The 18,086-nt window shown below is 47.6% G+C and overlaps 1 protein-coding gene across 1 annotated transcript in view; it reads right to left on the reverse strand.

The window, feature by feature from the left end:
* Positions 1 to 9,897: 9,897 nt before the first annotated feature.
* The window catches only part of ST8SIA2 (ST8 alpha-N-acetyl-neuraminide alpha-2,8-sialyltransferase 2), a 30,302-nt gene continuing 22,113 nt past the window's right edge, over positions 9,898 to 18,086 (reverse strand). The window contains exon 6 of the mRNA XM_065688310.1: positions 9,898 to 10,604. Within this exon, the coding sequence (XP_065544382.1) occupies positions 10,319 to 10,604 (286 nt within the window). The 3' untranslated portion in view covers positions 9,898 to 10,318. The remainder of the gene's footprint in view (positions 10,605 to 18,086) is intronic.

Genomic DNA, 18,086 nt, shown 5'->3' on the forward strand with positions numbered 1-18,086 from the left:
TGTCACTATTGCTTTCACTCCAGAGCAGGAGCATTTGCTTGCTAAGCTGCTACGCAAACCCTTCTCCATTCCTGGAGACCTGGGGCCGGACCTACATCTCTTAGCTCCTTGTACGCTCTTGAAGTGAGCTCTGGGCACTGCTGGCTTGTAGATAGATGCTGCTCTTAGCCAGGAGCATCCCAAATCACGGCTGTTCTTGGGTTTCTCTCCATTCACGGGTCTGGCTGAGCCCTTTGGGTGGCTTTAAATGCCACCTCCCCTGTGACTTGTTAAAGTGCTTCATCAGTGCCCATCTTCCTCTGCAGGGATGACCTTTAACTCATCTCTGCCGTTGCTACCTGACTCGGATCACCTCAGAAGAAAGGTTGCCATGGCGATTTCATATTCTGCTTAGCCAAAAAAACACAGCTTCTGTATCTTATTAAATGCTCCCTCTTGAGGACCCTATGTGTGGAAAGCCAAGGCCAGGGGTTGCCTGTGCTCACTGCAGTGAGTAGTTTGCTCACCAGGAGTTTCCCCATCAGTCGGCATGGCTGTTCCTTACCCCTTTGCCAAGCCCAAGGGTGTGTTTTTCCCCACGTGAGGGTAGGAGCGGGGGGCTGAAAGCCAATAGCAGCACTATAAAAACATTCCTCTGCAAAATGCCAATCTGCCTTTTCAAGGGGATTTTTCACCGCTCTAAACTGCACTGTCAAATGTCAGGAGCGGATGTGTAATGAGGATCGGTTGGGAGCCCTAATTGGATCAGCATTCAATGGGCTGCTTTTTTCCCGGCTGTTGTTTTATCCTTGGGATTCTGTTTTCACAGGGATACTCATTAAATTTTAGAGGCTAATCTTTGCTGTTTCAACCATCAGCTCAGGGAACCTTGGTCTTTGGGGGCTGCTTGGAGCCACCACTGCTTGAATTCACCTGGAAGGCAGACAGAAAACCACAGAACCATAGAATGGTTTGGGTTGGAAGGGACCTTAAAGCTCATCCAGTTCCAACCCCCTGCCACACGCAGGGACACGTTCCACTAGACCAAATTGCTCCAAGCTTTTGAACACTGTCAGGAATAAACTAATCCAGGATGCTTCTCCGGGAGCAATGAGGACCATTTTGGGGTGTAGGCAGCTCTTTTCTTGCAAAAAGCCAAGTAGCATGCATAGTGAAAACTAAGGTCTAAAAGCACCGAGGTTATGGGGGTGATGGAGAAAGAGCCAGGGAGTGCTGGGGTGGTTGGCCCAGGGTTCTCTTCTCTGCTGAGAAATGTGAATACTCACAGGCATGCAAAAGGGCTCCAGCTCTCAGAGATGTCCACTGCATTTATCCCCAGGTGGAGTAAGCACCCACAGCCATAGGGAACAAACCCCTAACCGCTTCTAAGACCATGAACTCATATAACCCCTTTAAAACAACCAGTGATGATGCCCTTATGCCCTGCAGCTGCCTCTCCTGGCCTCATTACCTCCTTCCCATCATGTGCCAGCACTTTCCTGTTGTTCTCTGTCAGAGGCAACAGGTGCTGCACAAGATGATTTTAGTGCTTCTGTCGCCAAGCACAAAATGCATCGTGCTCTATCATCTTGGAAATTACAGCCGAAACCCTTCTGAGCCATCCAAACATCATCCCTGCCCAAATCCCAGTGTCCTCCGCATCCCATCTCCTGGCATGTGGTCCTGTTCTCCATCCTCTGGCATTGCACCACAGCCAGATGTATCCGATGGGGAAACAGCCGTCCTGCAGATCCCTGTGGCAACATGGAAGCCGCTCCCTGCACTTTATTGTCTCGGGCAGCACGTGCTTCCTAACAGGAAAACCTTTCCCAAAGGGTTTATTTCTCCATGTGAACTCAGTGTCCCGAAAGCTTTTATACAAACAGTTGTTCTTTGACTTTCTTTCTCTCCCCCTCCCAAACAACCTCAAGCAGACGATTTTTAAACCATCCTGGTTTCCTATAGTTGTGCTTTTATTGCGTTTTTAATTAAAACCTTGGGAAGACCATAAAAGACACATCGCAGATGCAACTGTTTCCATACCCCGTTTCACATTAAACACTCATAAATAACCACGCACCCCTACAGAACCTCCTTTCCGCTCCCTTTGCCCTGCAGCACATGCAGGGCTCCAGGGGGTCCACATTATTAGCAGATCCTTTGGCTAGGAGCTGGCTCCTCTTCCAACACACATGTAACACCTTCTCTCCATCCCTAATTGCATTTCATTTAACACATGCAATTACCCAAATGACTCCTTCCAAAAATAAACCACAGGATGTTCAGAACTGCCTGGCTTCTCAGATGGGTTTCAGCCAAGAAATCTGTGCCCTCCTGGTCTCCCCTGGAAAGCCCAGGAGCAGGGTGGTGTGCTTGTAAACCTGCCCCTTCCTTAAAATCCCAAGAAGAGATGCCAGGAGGCCCGTACTTGAGGCAGGTGAGACACCCAGGTTACAAATCACAGCGCCTGCCCAGTCATTTCTAGGCATTTGTTACGGTGTCTTAAGTCAGCAGCCTCGACAACTCCCCTGGTCTCCAGCCAGGAATAAAAGTGCTGAAGGAAATCAGGCCACAGTGATTTCTCCAAACCACGGAGCTAACATGCATGGTGATTAATTCTTATAGCGGAAAGAGGGTTTTTTCCTGCTATGAACTCTCCCAGGGGCCGACACAATAGCCCATCTCCTTGGCGCTCATCCCATGCCTTTAATCGTGTGTCCCACACAGCTCTGTAGGAAGATTCAGCAGAAATCTTCCCAGCACGGTGCCTGAAATCGAGCTGCCGAGGTCCATCCTTTGAACTGCAGATGTGACCTTCTGCTGTGGTGGGTGAAATCACAGTCTTGATGGAATTGGTGGAAGCTGCCTCTTGACAATCCTTAGATTGGAGATAAGGAAGAAGTTCTTTCCTGTGAGGGTGGTGAGGCACTGGAGTGGGTTGCCCAGGGAAGTTGTGAGTGCTCCATCCCTGGCGGTGTTCAAGGCCAGGTTGGATGAAGCCTTGTGTGGGATGGTTTAGTGTGAGGTGTCCCTGCCCATGGCAGGGGGGTTGGAACTGGATGATCTTGAGGTCCTTTCCAACCCTAACTGTTCTATGATTCTATGATTCTATGACTGCAGCGAGGCCAGGATGTGTCCCACCATACACTGGCTTCTCAATGCAAGGAACAGCATTGCATGCTAAGAAAAACCTGGACTCTTTTGGGCTCATTATTTGTTTTAAAGATAAGAAAACATCCAAATCCAGGGCTTGTGGTTAATATAGAGCTTGTAGGAGAGAAGTTCATTTTTCCTAGGGTTATCTTAGTTATGGAAGAACTTCAAGAGTCCTTTCTACAGCTTCCTTGAATTTGTCATTGAAGGTTTCCTGAATTATGCTTGCAAACCTCCTTAAATCAGATCACAGATGGACCACAAATGCCATGTTATTGAAGTTGAAGGACACAGCTTACTTTCTGGGGAATAACACACTGCAGTAAGATGATACAGAATAACTGGGATGATTTCTGTTTTGTCTTCTTTTAACCATGTTTCCTTCAAAGCTTCCATCCACAACATAATATTCACCCACCCCCGTAACTAATTCATTATTTTACAGCACGTAAAATCAAACAGGAGACAAATGACTGTTGTTTAGTGCCATTAGTTTCAATGGCTTTACACAATATTTGAGTCATTGGCTCGCCTCTTGCTTTGGAGGCATCCCAAATCTGGATGAATCTACACATGCATTATAAACCATCCATGGGGCCAGGCCAGGCCTGCCTAGCAGATGGAGGTCCATATGCTTTGGCTCTGCACCCATATGGAACACTAATATGCAGTCCAGGAACAGAGCATGCCTCTTCTCCTCTTTTCTAGCAGTCTCAAATCCAAAGTCATTTTCAGGCAGGAGCAGAGTTAGGCAGGCTCATATGGAACCTGCACAGCAAGATGCTACAAGACTGATGGTCCAAGCACAATATTTCCCTTGCTCTGTGGTTCCTATGAAGCCTAAATTGCACCATTCTCTAGAAAGCAGTGTCAGGCTTTCCAGAGTGCTAGTTAAAAAACCCATTAAATCCCTACAATGTGCTTTAACCTTTGCTGCCTGGATTGTGCAAGAGCATGGAATGCTTCATCCGCCCTTGCTGGAGATGATCCCTGAAGCAAGCAAACCAGCAAATAGCTGTGGATGTTGCACAGTGCCTGGGAGGTTTTGTTTGCTGGAGGCACAGGATTAGTGTCAGATGGCCTGCCACCATCTCAGCATAGAGAGACTTAACTTTTATTGCTGGCTGCACTCCTCCAGCAGTGCTGGCAGGTTTGTTCTGGCACTTTGAGGGGGGACAACACCCCAGCTGCTTTTTCGCATTGTCCTGGTGCCTAATCCTTGCTCAAACTCTGCTTTTCTCATTGAAACAGTGCAACAGATACAGCTCACCTCTGTTTTTAGCATGAGCAGTACATTCAGTGCTTGCAATGTGCAGTCTTAAGGAAGGTTGGTATCTCCTTTAAGGTGACATCTCCTCAGCCATCCCTGGCATATACCCTCCTCTTGTCCTGTGCCTTTTTTAAGGTGTTGGAGACAGCTGCTGCTGGCTGAGTGCTGAGGATTCTTATGCTTACCAAGAAGGAGATATTTCCATCCAGGCTGTTACTTCATGTTTGCTCTCAGCTCAGGCACAAGGTCATGAGAGCATCACAGTGGGAAGGGTTGGTGGGTGCTGATTGCACTTCTTGTAGAAGCGCTTGTATATTTGCTTGGTGATGATGTTAAGCAGCTAAATGCATCTGCCTTCAGCTGGGTTGTAAATGTAATTGGCATGTGATGGCTTTGCTCTTGTATCAGGCGAGGCTTGACGGAACTGAACGGGAGTTATTTCCAGCTGGAAAAGGAATGCCTTGACATTGCTAACACTAGGAGAAAAGTCCATCCACTTGGTAGTATGATTTCTTTTGGTTATCACTTAGACCTCTCTCCAAGGTCTTTCTCAGTCATTTCTTTACATACATGGGTGATGTACAACTGTCTGGGGACAGAAACAAGACATGCAGTCCATTCCCTCTTCAAACTGGAATTTAAGCTGGGAATGCTGCAGTATCCACAGTGATGAGATGACCCAACGTAGAGTTTGGATACAAGCCATCCTGTGATGGTACTGGAGTCGCAGAGGAGACTTGCCAGCTTGTAGGTACTCAGTTGTTATCATAGGGAAAAAATAAGATTAAATAGAGGTGAATAAAAGGAAACTTAGAAAGGATTTGATGTAGTCAAAAGGGGGATCCCAGAGTGAAATTCTGCTGTCTGATGCCAAAGGCACTACGGTAACGTTTAGAGCTGAAAATAGGTGTTAATAAACCATCCATAAATGTGAGAAGTCTAAAAAGGAAAGCAACTAAAACACTTAGAGAGCTGAGAAATGTGTGGTTTAACAAAGCATTCCCTTGGAGACCATGGTTATGCGCCTGGTTTTACCTCCTGACATTGCGGGGCACTCTGGAGTAAAACCAATTCCCTGCCATCCCCTGTGGTCTCTCAAAGCTTTAAGCTTTAATTTCCATAGTTTCAAGCCTCTCTAGCATGAAATAGGATCCTTTAAATCTTTAAAAGGACTGGCGGTCAAAAAATAACATCTACATCTCAAGATCTGTAGATGGCTTAACCTTTCTTAGACTGTTTTGCGCAAAATTAGAACCGAATTCCATTGGGATCACCTGAAACCATTTGTGTCCTTTAAGCGAGACTGTGATGTCCACAGTGTTCAGTGTTATTCCCAAGCAGGATCCAAACTGCAATGTAAAAATGCAAACAATTTTCATTACACCTTCAGAACAAAATGTTGTGTCTTCCTGGTTGCAAGACTGGTGTCTTAAGGAATAAAAAAAGAAGATGATTCAGTAGTCTCTTGGCATTAAACTAAAACCCTCTCAGGCAGCTTGAAATAAATGAGAAAAAGAAGTAATTTGATTCACAATGGCTATTTGCACTTTGTTCACTTATTATCGGGGCTGTGACTGAAGCAGAGGATTGGTTATTGACCCTGCACCAAGCCTTGGCTGATGAAGCGTTGAGGGGAAGGTGATTGTCCCTCCTCCATCTCATCATCCATCATTCAGTAGCTGGGAGGGAAGCGGTTGCTCTGCCAGCCCTGCCTGGACAAGGGGCTGGGGATGCAGGAGGCAGCTGGGGTCCTGCACCGCCGCTCAGAAGAGCTGCTGCAACTCACCCAAGTCAGCTTTAAATAAGGCAGAACAAGCATTAGTTATAAGTGATCTTGGCAGCACCGAGCCTGCAGACTCTGCAGCTTGACCAGAGGAGCCGTACTCTGTGCCAGTGCAAGATAAAGGCAAGATCTCCCCCAGGAGAGCAACAGCCACGTCACTGTAGATATATAGATACTGTTATAGGAAGAACAAAACTGCTGTGCTGTTGCATTCCTCCTCTGCATGGCTCCGCAGCACACGCACGGAGCAACGAGCACGGAATGAGCTGAATTAAACTTCTTGTCTGAACGATCCTTGTTCAGCCTGGGCAGGTCTGTAATGACAGGTTCATTCACCAGGGACCAAAATCACTGGAATAATCCAGGGGAGAGGAAAACAGGAGCGAGCAGCCCGACAGCATTTGTGAGCGTAGTGGTTTCATGGCAGGGCTGGCTGTTAGCCTGGGGACACAAAGAAGCATGTGGCAGATCTGAAGGCTGGGATGTAAGCAGGCAGACCATGGTTAAAAAGCAAAGCAGACCAGGCAGCTGTGCTTCTGGCCATGGTGTGGCTGTGCTGGAAGATAAGAATCCTATCCCCAAGCTGTTGTAAAAAGAAAATGCACCAGAGGCAAACAGTGAGGAAGAGGGTGGGTTTAGCAAAATCATCCATTAGACTATTATTCCTCAAAACCACACTGGGAAACACAGCCTCAAACTCTGGGCTTAGCCAGGTAGACACTCAAGTTTACTTCCATTTTACAAGTTTAGGTCACTTGTCAGCATCTGAAAGCCTTTTGGCACAAATGCGCCAAACATGGGATGGAGCTCCCCACCTCAGAGACACCAGCATCAGCAGTTTGGGCTGTCCTCAACTGCTAGAGGGAACAGCGGGATGGAGGAGCAAAGGCCGAAAGGAGCTACTGCTGTTGTTTAGGGCAGTTAAGTACATTCATGGTGCAACACATGCATCCCTGCTTGAATAGCATCAATGCTCTTTTTGTTTCACTCCTGATGACAGGAGAGCCTTAATTGGGCATGAAGAAACTCGTCAAGCAGCAGCCCGATGTGGCATCAGGTCCCCATAGCATCTGGCAGCCGCTGTGCTGCTGCTCTGTGGCTGATCAACGGCTGGTGCCTGCCCCAAAGTAGCCCAAATATCATCCACCTACCACCAGCACTGCTGCTCCCTGTGCAGAGCAGAAGGTGGACCTGAAACTGCTCCTGCTGCTCCATGGGCTTTACAGCTTGCTGAGCTGGGGGGTTTGGGCTTGGTGGAGCCAGGTCCCAGCTATTTCTGGAAATAGAGATGATAAAGTGCCTTTCCTACCTGAGGAACTGCTCAGAGAACCAGACCGGAGGACTTAACACAGCTCACTAAAGCAAGGAGAAATTTCTCGGTGTTTCTGAGCATATAAACTCAGCAGGGACCAACCTGCATGGCCGCGAAGTGGAATGGGAGCTCAGCCATTGATTCCAATAGCTGCAGGGTCTTGGCTCTTGGTTTAATGTATTTTTAAAGCAGGGGTGAGCAGGACCCACTCTGGAAATAGAAACATCACCAGCAATTTCATCTCCCTGAATAATTTGCCTCTAACTTGCCTGTGCTTCGATCCAGCAGCTGCTTCAAGGGCACGAGAACATTCCTTCTCCCATCCCTTTTTCACCCCACTTGTGCTGCTGTTGGATTCAACTCAGTACTCTTTGTAGGCACGGGGAAGATATCCCGGTGGCTTTGGATGACCCCTGGCAGAGCACTGACATCCACCCCAGAAGGGCAAATAAGCACAGCCTTCCCCTTTCCTTCACTGGCAAAGGAGGTTTCAGGGTCTCTCCTTCAATCTCATGGTATTTTATGGTCTTGCCCCCCTTCTCACCCTTCTGGTCCATAAAAATAAATACAAACCAAGCATAAACCCCTGCACTTTTATTTCATTTCTTGTATTTTTATTTAAAAAGAAGGTTTGCTAACAGCAATCAGTACCGTGCCCAGGCCCCTCAATACAACGGTTGGCTTTAGCAGTCCCTCCTCTGTGCTAGGGACAAACCAGGGAATTATCCAGCTTTAACAACCACTCCTGAATCACAGGAAGCTCCTTGGGACTGCAGAACTACTTCCACCTTGCAGTTTTACTCTGTCTCCTCCTGTCTCAGGACACCCCCCCAGCTTACGCCGAGGTTCACAGCCAGGTTGAGCTTTATCGTGTAATGAAACTCAAGCAAAAAAGATAATTAAAAAAGTGCCAGGTTTTAAGAAAATACATAAAAGAAATCATTTTCTGGAGTTGGAAAGAAACATCCCCTCGGTGGCAGATTAGCCCACATTTATCCACTATAATGTTGCTTATACCTTAATCTTAGGCATCTTCATCTGACACTAATTAGCAGGCTGGAGGCTCCTACGGGTACAGTAGCTTCTACATCCCAAAACATGAAAGTGAGCTCTTCCTTTTACCACTTGAAACACTCCATTTTTTAAAGAGACAATGTCAAGTATTTCAGCCCCAAACTGTACGCTTTTTAACCTACAAAACACAGCAGTAGGAGGAGGCACAAAGGTGATGATACCCTGCCAGGAAAGCACCGCAGCGCGCATCTGAGGCTTGCCTGTGTAGTGTTATTTATTCTCCCGCAAATTAAACCCAAACTGCACTCACTGAACCCCGGACTCACCTGCATCCTGGCACTGAGTGCTAATTAGGAGATAAACAGAGCAGGCTACAGAAGCAGAAAATTAAACGGGCTAATCAGATCAAACTAGTTACTTCCCTCAAAACCCCAAAAACTCAGAGAAAAGCAAATGTGGTTATAAAAGCTCCTTTATATTTTGGAATATATATTCCAAATACATATATTCCAATATATATTTGGAATATATTCCTTTATAATGGGAAAAGATTATTTCTTTGACATTCATCACTAGGCAAGCATCCCACCAAGGTCCATCTGACATCCGATTTAACTGTTCAGAGTAAGAGCTAATCAGATCTTGACAGAAAGGACAAAGCAGGACTTCGGGAGGGCAGCACTGTGTGCTGGTTCTTGGTGGGGAAAGAGAATAAAGTGTTTGGAGTTGACAAAGTCTCTTGGAGTCCTGTGGTCTTTCTGCTTGGCTGGGTCTCAGGCCTATCACCAATACTTTAGTGGTTGTTTCTGGAGGGGGAGAGAAGGCAGGCTGCTTAGCAGGTAGCATTTGGGAATTAAGAGCTAGATGCACTTATGGTTTTCACGAGCCCTGACAGATGCTGAGTGTCTTCGACTGTGGCACAGTAAGACACTTAATACTAATGGTGCCAGTTTGCAGCAGCGAACCTCCTCTCTGCCACGTTCCAGCATCTTGGCTCCTTTCTAAATTACTCCTTAGAAAAGGAAGAGAAAAATACATGCTCAGCATCCTCGTCACCGTCTGCCTGGCTCAATGCTGATGTGCCCGTTCTCCAGAGGCCCTCACATCTCCCCTCGGAGCAAATATCACTAGGATCAGCTTAGCACTGCTCCCCACCACCTCCTGAAGATCAAGCTGCAGCCCTGGAGGCTTCACCCTCACCTCTCTGGAGGCTGTGCTCAGCCTGGTGGTCCATGTTTTGGGTGGAACTGTGCACCACTGCCGGGCACTGATCCCTGCTGGGCAGGAGACAGGTCCTGCTTGGTTCCATGGGCAGTCCCTTGGCTGTGAGAGCCACCAACAAACCTTCCCTGCCCACCCCGCTCCCTGCCCCTTCCCCTCCCCACCACGAGCACGGGGCCAAGAACGCGCCTTGCTGCATAGCGCCGGCATCCTTGGCCAAACAAACTAACTACCAACCTTGGACCAGTCACGACAAACGGCTTAACGTTTACCCATCACCTAACATACCCTCAAAAACCAAGGCCACCTTCACACCTTTCGGACGTAGGGCGAGCCCAGCAAGCCCATGGCAAGGGGTCTCACCCAGGCCAGTCAAGCCAGATGCTCCAGCATCTCTCCTGCCCCTTCCTTGGTGAACACCGAACAGTTATAATACTCAGGTCAATATATATAGGTACCACGTATATATATTTGTGTCGCTGTTCTGCGCATTGACAAAGACAACCAACCCCACCAGGCACCACTTGTCCTTTCTGCCCCCTCCCCTTCTTCCCGTGGCTGTGCAGGAACGTGGCCGGGGACCACCCTACGTGGCCCCATCACACTCCCCCACAGTCAGCTTCAAGGCTCCCTGCTGGTGCAGCGTCTTTAAGGCTTTGAACTCCAAGGGCATGGTGTGCGGGCTGGCCTGCGAGGTATAGCCGTACTTCAGGCTGTCGTAGTAGTGGTACTTGACAGGGTTCTGGTTCTGGTCCAGGGGAAAGGGCCAGAAGCCATAGAGATAGATCTGGTTGCAGAAGCGAGTGGCTAAGGTGTACATGAGGAGGCCGGTGGTGGGTCGCTTGATGTGCACCTTGTTGGTTAGCCAGTACCTGCAAAGGGAGAGTAAAGCGTGTTATTCCCCTTGCACTTGTATTTTATCCCTCCAGCCTCTGACTGAGATACATTGGTGATTCGAAGTGAGAGGTTGCTGACTAGCAGAAGAGTTCTCCATGCCAAGAAAAAGCCTCTCCAGGGATTGCTTCATGAATAAGCATCCTCCTGCTCTCTGTTACATCACACGTGTTGCTATGGCATTGAAGCATCTCATGCCTCGGCAATCCTTTATGAAAAACAAATCGCTTGCAACAGCGGCTTTCACTACTTCAGCCTACAATTATCTTCCAATCAACCCAGGAGATCAATATCACAGACCAAACCATCCACACGTCAAGTAGACTCCATCAACCGCTCGAAGCAGACACACTCATACACACATGCTGATGATTTTCATCGATGAATGAAGATTTTTACTCTGACAGTAAACACAACAGGGTTGTAAAATCATTTGTCTTGGAATAAAGGGTCACCAGGCTGAAAGAGCTAAAACACACTGCTGTGTTCCCATTAACCCAGTGATTGCTTCTGTGATCCTGGACCAAAACACATCACCACACTCTGCAACATCAGCTCATGAGACACACAGCATGGAATACTGCAGTATATAATATGGAATACAGGGGTCAGATGTGCTCTCTGCTGAGAAGTGGGTCAGTTTTTATGAAGAGAAGGATGTAGCAATGCACGAGCATCAGCAGTTGTATTTTGGGCTGCTGATAAAAGTTACTGCAGCATCAACATCCCGTAAGAAGATGTTCCATCACCCAGTGTTTATTGCACTGGCAACTCATGTGGTTTGCTCAGCAGAAACACACTGTCAGAGGAGCAAAATCAGAAAGAAAAAGGACCCCTCCAGGGTCCACTCCTTCTTCCCCAGCAAGTCCGATGCTGGTGCTGCCCCCCAACAGCCAGGGCTAATGCAGCAGCGCATCCCGTTGCTGCCCCTTCAAACCCATGGATTATCTTTAATAGATATTTCAAAAGGCCTGTGTTTAGATTCAGCCTACAGTTATCTTCTAATCAACCCAGGAGATCAATATCACAGACCAAGCCACTGCAGCACTTGGGATAAAAGGTGAGGAAGTGGAGGGGAGCATGTGGCATTTCTGTGCTTTTTCCAGAGGTTTGGGATGCTGAACAGGGATGGGGAGCCATGGAAAGTGTTGCTCCTCATTCGCACTTTCTGCTGGGCTACTGAGGTTCTGGTGCTCAGACAGCAGGAACCCTTGGGAGAGCTGAGCCTTAATCCTGCAAATTAGCTTTTCATGAAAGCCATTAAAGTTTAGCAACCAAGGCACAAAATGTACTTGCTTGCTCTCAGCCAGATAAGAGAAAAATTGACTTTTCTGGGAAATCAAATTCTGGAAGCAGAGTGACTGCCTGGGCATGTGCAGGAAGGTCACCGCAGGGTTTATCATGGTCCCAAACCCCAAGGGTTTGGGGTCAAAGTGCCTGCAGCTTTAGCAAAAGATGAATATGACATTTTGGTAAGGAGGTCTCCTTGCCTAACTTATCCAGCATGAAAAAGGAGCAAGAAACAGGGAAATCCAGTATCCCATTGGCACGGCATCAGCATTTTCTAGGCTTGTCCAGTTGTATGTGCTGTGCTGTAGGAACACAGCAAAGCTCACTGTGGTGTCAAGGCAACCTTCTCCCATAGGTAGCCATAAAACAGCCTCCTTGATGAGCTTATGGGTAAGCACATTAGACCCCTGGTGTGCAGAGAGAAATGGGAGATTATCACAACCATTTAACACTGTGAATTACGGTATCCTCATGCAGCAGGGAAACTACCTGGGAAGAACTGTCAAGCCACATTAACTGGCTGGCTATGGGGCAAGACAACTGCCTCGGCTTGTCTTGCAGCTGCTTCAGCCTTAAATTGTCCTTTTATCAATTTACCAGCTGGGGCACAGGCAGATACTGGTGACCTTAATCCTGCCCAAAGTATTGACTTCTGGGTTTTGCCAAGAGGCCATAAAAACTCTATGAACACACAATGACCTTAACAGCACGATGAAATGACCCTTGCAAATGGGTACAGGACACTTATGTGACCACCAATTTTTCAAGTGTATTGATGATGACAAAACTGACCTGGATCAAACACAGAAGTGCCCTACGGAAGCACACTGTCCCCTGCTATCCAGCCTTACCAAGACCAACAAAGCATGTGCAACTGGTACCCAAAAGCAGCCCTATCAACACCAACCCAGCGTATCCACCTCAGCACACACAGCTTGTGAGCATTCGCTCAGTAATTCTGGGGTGGGAACAATTAAAATTCAGTTTCTTATAACACAAAGTAAAAACCTGGCTCTTTTACCTGTATTTCGCTCTATTGCAGGCACAGTATTGTGAAAATGAGAAGGATGATAAACCTTGCTCCTACAACATCATAAATTCTCACTGCTGGCTGCAGTTTCGGGAGGGGGTGATGGACTCCAGGCTGTCCCAGCCCACACACACAGATGACACACATAATATATACTGCCCAAACCATAACACAGGTCATGCCACAGCACTTGCAATTTGTTTCCTGCACAGCGAAGGTGGGAAATCCTCTGGTGAGGTCTGGGGAATACTGTTTTAAATGACTGGATCGTGATAGGAGTGTGGGAGCTCTGCAGGAAGATCTCCTTTCCTCTCCCACCACTGGCCAACTGAGACAGTGGCCACGTTCCTGGTGCAGGAAAGAACAGCTGGGGATGGAAATAAAACCTAATTAATTCTGTAAATCCAAATGAGGTTGTCTGGGCACACATGGGATGCTGTGTCAACAGCACACCTTTAATATGTGAGGTCCGGGATTTTAATTAGGAGGAAAGATAATCTTGAAGAAGACAGTAATTATTTTTCAAATTGGCTACACCAATCACCATAACTATTAACTGCATCACTTTATGGAAACAGGCAGCAATTAAAAGAGAAGAGCAAAGAGCAGTCCTGAAACCCAATCCCTCCTTTCTCAGAGCCATTCTCACAGCGTGGACCTCCTTCAAAAGCTGGTGCTGTGCTGTTGCTGCAAATAAACCCTCAGGGGTGGAAGCAGCTACAGAGATAGGCTGGTGCCTGAGTGGGATGTAGCTATGAACAGGAACCGTGATGCTGTCAGGCAAAAATTGTCCAAGACAGCTCTTGGTTTGGATCATGATAGTGACAGATAGAAAATGTCATCAGATGTTCAAGGCTATCTTTTGTGAGAAGGCAGCCTACACATAAGTTTTAGTACCTATCTGAACTAATACATGATGGTAGCCAAGGACAGAGGCTTCAGGAAGGGAGGCTCAGTCTTGTCCTGAACAGTACGTGGCTCTGGTTGCTCCTCAACGACATCAGTTTTCCAACAGGTTTCCAAGAGGCTAAAGAACTCTCCTAAGCAGAACTACACTGCATTGCTACCGCCTGCCCGACCACCAGTGTAAGCCTCCTGCGAAGCGACCACTGCATTTGGACCTTAAAGCCCAGTGGGAACCCTCTAGGAGACAACTCCAGGAGACAAACCACTGTGAAACTGCCCCTAGGAAGCTGCAGCTCACACTGAAGGTGGCAACTTCCACATCGCACATCTGGAGCATGAACCCCACCGCACTGACAGCACAAGGGCTTGTAGTGACAGGACAAGGGGGAATGGCTTTAAGCTGACAGAGGGGAGATTTAGACCAGACACTAGGAAAATTCTTCCTTGTGAGGGTGCTGAGGCGCATGGGGCTTGAAGCAACCTGCTCTAGAGGAAGGTGTCCCTGCCTGTAGCAGGGGTTGGAACTGGATGAGCTTTAAGATCTCTTCCAACCCAAACCATTCATGAATTCAGGGAGCAGACTCTGGCCTTGATATGGGCTGAAACACTGGGTAAAATCTTGGCCCCAAAGGCAGTGTTTGAGGACCACTAGTGAGGGCAGGGTATGAGGAAAACCTGAAGGAATTCGTACCCTCCACGTAAGGGTTAAAACCTGCAGGATAAAGTAAACAGAAAATCCATTTCCCTGACGAATAAAATCCTCAGGTCAATGAAGAAATCAAATTTCAGCAGTATCAGCTGCATTATCTAGTGATACAAATCAGAATAGCTGAAATAATGCAACTTCAGACCCTTTTAAACCAGCTTATTCATAAAAGCATGATACAAACACAAGCTGTTGTGGAGGTGCTAGTCCTTGACTGTCAGGAGCATATTATTAGTCTGCTACACACATCCTGCTCCCATTAGTACTCATGAAAAACCAGCTACAGATAATCAGAGCAAGTGCCCCCGGGGTGCCCCGTGCTCAGGCTGGGGCAGGAGAAGACAGGACCCACCAGTGCTGGAAGGGCACAGCATGTATCCCAGCTACTGGGTGGATGGAGATCAAGTGCTGGAGCGCAGGGAGCAACTGCTATCCCCCATCCAGCTTCTTCCAGCCTTTTCCTGTCCATGTATCCAGCCTCTTCTCTCACCTCCACCAAAATAGCCAAGAGCCATGTACAGTGATGAGATCTGTGCTGGACAGGTAGGGTTGTGCATGTCCACATCCAGATTCATGCTAATGCTAACTCCAAAAGCTGGATCTAGAGTCAGAGTTGAGCTTTATCCCCAAGCAGGGCAAAGCCCAAACACCAAATCAGGCCTATACATACACAGACTTGGCTTGGGTCTGGTTTCCCACCTAAGCACAGGACCATTGTCCTTAAACCATGTGTGGGACCAAAGAGGAAGGGCTTTTAAGGCACAAGTCCCCATGGCAGATATTTTAGAGGAGCCCCTATAAGCCTAAAGTACCATAAGGGAAGAAGCATGAAGCAGCTGGTTTAGAAAACCCACAAGTGGGTGACGCTGGCTAATCAACAGCAGAACTGATCTTGAGACAGAAAGTGTGAAAAGATGAGCTGAAGGGCTGTGAAAAGGAAACACGGCAGCTTAGGCTGGATGTGCTAGAGAAAAGAGGAGCCTGGGGATGAACACAAAAGAGCAGGGTGATGCAACCAAAGCAACAGGTTAGGAGAACAATCTGCACCTCTACGTCCTGCATGGCTATAAGCAAGGCAAAGCTCTTAGAAAGGATTCAGGTTTATCAGGACACAGGGTAAGGAAGGCTTCCACGCTGACTGATGGATGGGAAAGGCAGCAGCTGAGCAGCACTACTCTGAAAAATCAGCAAAGGCTTAGACATTGTTTGGGTGCGAGCACCCGGGGAGACATCTGAAGCAAAGATGAATCCACCTGATGCCCTGCCAGCCTGCACCACTTTTGAGGACACAGGGCAGAACAGCGCTACGCAAGCTACAGACCCTGAGCAAGGTGTTCACCGTCATGAAGATCGCATGCAAACTGTCACAGCTATTTGGATGTTAAACCTCACGGAGACCCCGCCAAGGAGCTGGAAGATTTATTGATTATTTATTTTCTTCTTTCAAGAAGCTCTTAAAATCTTACGGGATTAGAACTGGAGACTGCCAAGAGACCCTCGTGATGGACACAGTGAGAAATGCTAGACTGGATTCGACAAGACAAACTAAAACGTATCCATGAATTCTCCATGAGGAGTGATAGTCAGACCTCCAGACACAATTATTTTCCCTCGCTTCCTGCATTTCATGTTATTTCTCCAACAAAAGCTGCTTGGCAATAGGGATTACAAGGCTTTTTGGAGACACTCACAGATGACTTATAAGTGGCTTGCTTGCTTCCCAGCCAGGAGACAAGCACCGCGCTCGCCAGATGAATTGCTCAGGAGACAGAATCGCTCTGAAGTGAGTCACACACTCCTGAGACGCATGGCACCGTCCCCAAGAGCTGGCTCCCTGCTATGGCACAGCTTTCCTCTTCAGCCTTAGGTAACGACTCACCTTCCTTCTGAGCTCCTCCATGGAAATCCTGATGGTTCTCTGCCCTCCTGGCATGAAGATGGGGAGATTAACCATGTAAGAAGAGGCTCTGCCCTCCTGCACTGATTATCCAGAGTGATCCACACAAAAAAAGCTATCAGCAAGCATTTAAGGCATCCTCATAGCTAGGAAGGTGATGTCTCAAATGATGCTGTTAAGGACAACAAAACCAAATGCATTTTACTTATCTCAGCAACACACACTCTACAAATGCCCCAAATGCACTGAAAATGATAGGAAAAAACGCTCAATTGCCACTGAAATGCATTCTGGCCTGGGGGAAAGCAGAGCAGGACAATAAATACTGCGGTTCAAGGGGCAGTCAAGAACTCACAAAAGTATTTCACTGGTAGTAAAGGAAGAAGAGAAAAGGCAATGCTTTTGTAGCCAAATTGAAGCTGGCTGAGATGGCAGCCTTTGTAGAAAGTGCTCTTCCTTGAAAAATACAAAGTATATGAAAGAGTCCCTTGCCTGAAAGACTTCCCGCATTTCTTTGTGATTTCCAAATCAATTTAGGATAGATCATAAAGGGTAGCTAGATCCAGCAAAGAAGAAGACGGGTTGTCTCTGTAAGCACAGCACAGAGGGATATTCTGCGGGGCTTTGTGGATTATCGATTCTCTGCTGCACGCTACATGCCACAAAATGTATTCATTTCACAAATCTTAGATCTGTCAAAGGAAGCGTAATGCTACAGACTGGCATGTTCTGCAAAGAGAGCTGGAGAGACAGAGGAAGTCGTTGGAGACCATATCCCTGTAACAGCAAGGAGCTCCGAAGCAAAAACATAGGATGATTGTTGGAATTGGGCAGTTTCACAGAAGATAAATAAGTAAACTCTTAGTGATTCTGGTCAGATTGACTTGAGGAAAGAAGGAAAGACTCCTACCTATAGGTACTTGAAAGACTTCCTAATACAGTACAAAGAGCATCAGTACCACCACTCCCAGTTATGGCCAGTTCATTCAATACTGCCTGAATCACTCTTAAATCCATTCGAGTCCAAACCTGAGGAGGCTGCCCCAAGGAAAGGGTTAACACTGACTCCAGCCTTTCCCCAAGGCAGCACAGCCCTTTGCCCCCAGCCCTCAGTGGTCCCATAGCTCCTTGGCCAGGCCACACACTGGTGGATGTTGAAGTGCTCCTGTGAGTTCTGGCTTTCTAGGGGGCTGCAGCTTTAATCATATTAATTGTTAATTAGCAGGTATCCTTGTTTTCCTGCTGCTAAGTGTGAGAGCAGGAGGGCAGGTCAGGCAGCAGCTCCCTTGGCTTAGAGGGCAGCCTGACGGGGATTAGCTCTGGCTTCTGCATATAACTGAATTAGTGCTGCCTCTGTGCAGCCAGGACCCACCTTTCTCCATTGCCCTCAGTATGGTGACCAGCACAAAGGACAGGACCAAGGTCTTCACTGTAGCTCAGACTGGGTACTGAGAGCCTATTGTCAGCATCTGCCGGTGTCTGATCACGTGCTGGTATCACATCCATCCCAGACACCCACCAACAGCAGCCACTTCACTCACTCCCTGGCCTGACTGGTTGTATCCCCCTGAGTTCCAGGTTTTCAGCAGCCCAAACCCATGTTCCTTGCAGAAGACCCCATTAAAACCCAC

The sequence above is a fragment of the Lathamus discolor genome, chromosome 8, assembly GCF_037157495.1.
Source record: "Lathamus discolor isolate bLatDis1 chromosome 8, bLatDis1.hap1, whole genome shotgun sequence".
Classification (NCBI taxonomy): domain Eukaryota; kingdom Metazoa; phylum Chordata; class Aves; order Psittaciformes; family Psittacidae; genus Lathamus; species Lathamus discolor.